Here is a 1,119-nt window from a genome sequence, read left to right on the forward strand (position 1 = left end):
CCCCCCACCCCCTCCACCAGTCATCATCGGCAAGTCCCACTACATGCTGTACAACCTGGTCTCGGCCATGCAGCCCCGCATGTTAGTCACCTTTGACGAGCAGCTCCGGCCGCTGCCCACCACCGTCAGAGTCGGGCAGGTAGGATATACCGTCAGGGACTCTGCTTACAATCAATTGGTACCTTGTGATGAACTGGGCTTACAATTAATTGGTACCTTGTGATGAACTCTGCTTACAATTGGTACCTTATAATGAACTGGGTGACAGTTGTTACCTTGTCATCTAGATCTATTGCTATTGCACTATGTATAGTCTTGATGCAAGATTTGCACGATATGATTTAAGTTTTAGTCCCCCACATGCCCACATGCATGCTTCCACACAGTTAGAATAGTGTGGGATTTTTTTGTTGGGGGGGGGGGGGGGGGGTTATTTTTAAAAAAGTCAGTTGGCACCTTTGTTGTGGTTGGGGTTTTTTGTACATGATAGGAGATGGAGACATAGTTTATTTTTGTTTCACAGTCAATTCTGTTCTTTAAATGGAAAAAAGGATAGATATATTTTTGTTGTCTTTTATGAGAGTGAAGGTGCGGTGTCGGAGCAGTTAGTGCACTCGTCTTTGAAATGGAAAGTCCGAGTTCGAGCCTCGGTTCAGACATGGCTTTTTTTTGCCCCCTCCTGCCCACCCAGCAGTAATGGGTACCTGACTTCAAGTTGGGGAAGTAAAGGCGGCGTGGAAAGGAACTGGCCACCCCACCACAATATGCCGAAGGCCCAGGAAGTTGTCTCACTAACAAGGCAATCCCCAATGTCCGGATCGGATGAGGGAACAACTTAATTTTACTTTTTTTATATGAGAGTGCTCAACAAAAAGGGCTATGTTGTTGTTAAACGTAGGGGGTAAAACTAACTTTTCTTTTACTGTGTCCGTACGTCGTGTTTTACTATCGTATCCATACGACATGGGGAACTCTGTGCCACCACCTAACCCTATCCGTACGTCTTGTTTTACTATCGTATCCATACGACATGGGGAACTCTGTGCCACCACCTAACCCTATCCGTACGTCTTGTTTTACTATCGTATCCATACGACATGGGGAACTCTGTGCCACCAC

The 1,119-nt window shown here is 46.2% G+C and overlaps 1 protein-coding gene across 1 annotated transcript in view; it reads left to right on the top strand.

Annotated features, from left to right (window-relative positions):
- The window catches only part of LOC101850244 (26S proteasome non-ATPase regulatory subunit 2), a gene marked incomplete in the record, with an annotated part of 19,193 nt that overhangs the window by 15,920 nt on the left and 2,154 nt on the right, over positions 1–1,119 (top strand). Inside the window, 1 exon segment of the mRNA XM_013081748.2 lies at positions 21–139. Coding sequence (XP_012937202.1) covers positions 21–139 — 119 coding nt within the window.

This window comes from Aplysia californica, unplaced genomic scaffold, assembly GCF_000002075.1.
Source record: "Aplysia californica isolate F4 #8 unplaced genomic scaffold, AplCal3.0 scaffold00144, whole genome shotgun sequence".
NCBI lineage: Eukaryota > Metazoa > Mollusca > Gastropoda > Aplysiida > Aplysiidae > Aplysia > Aplysia californica.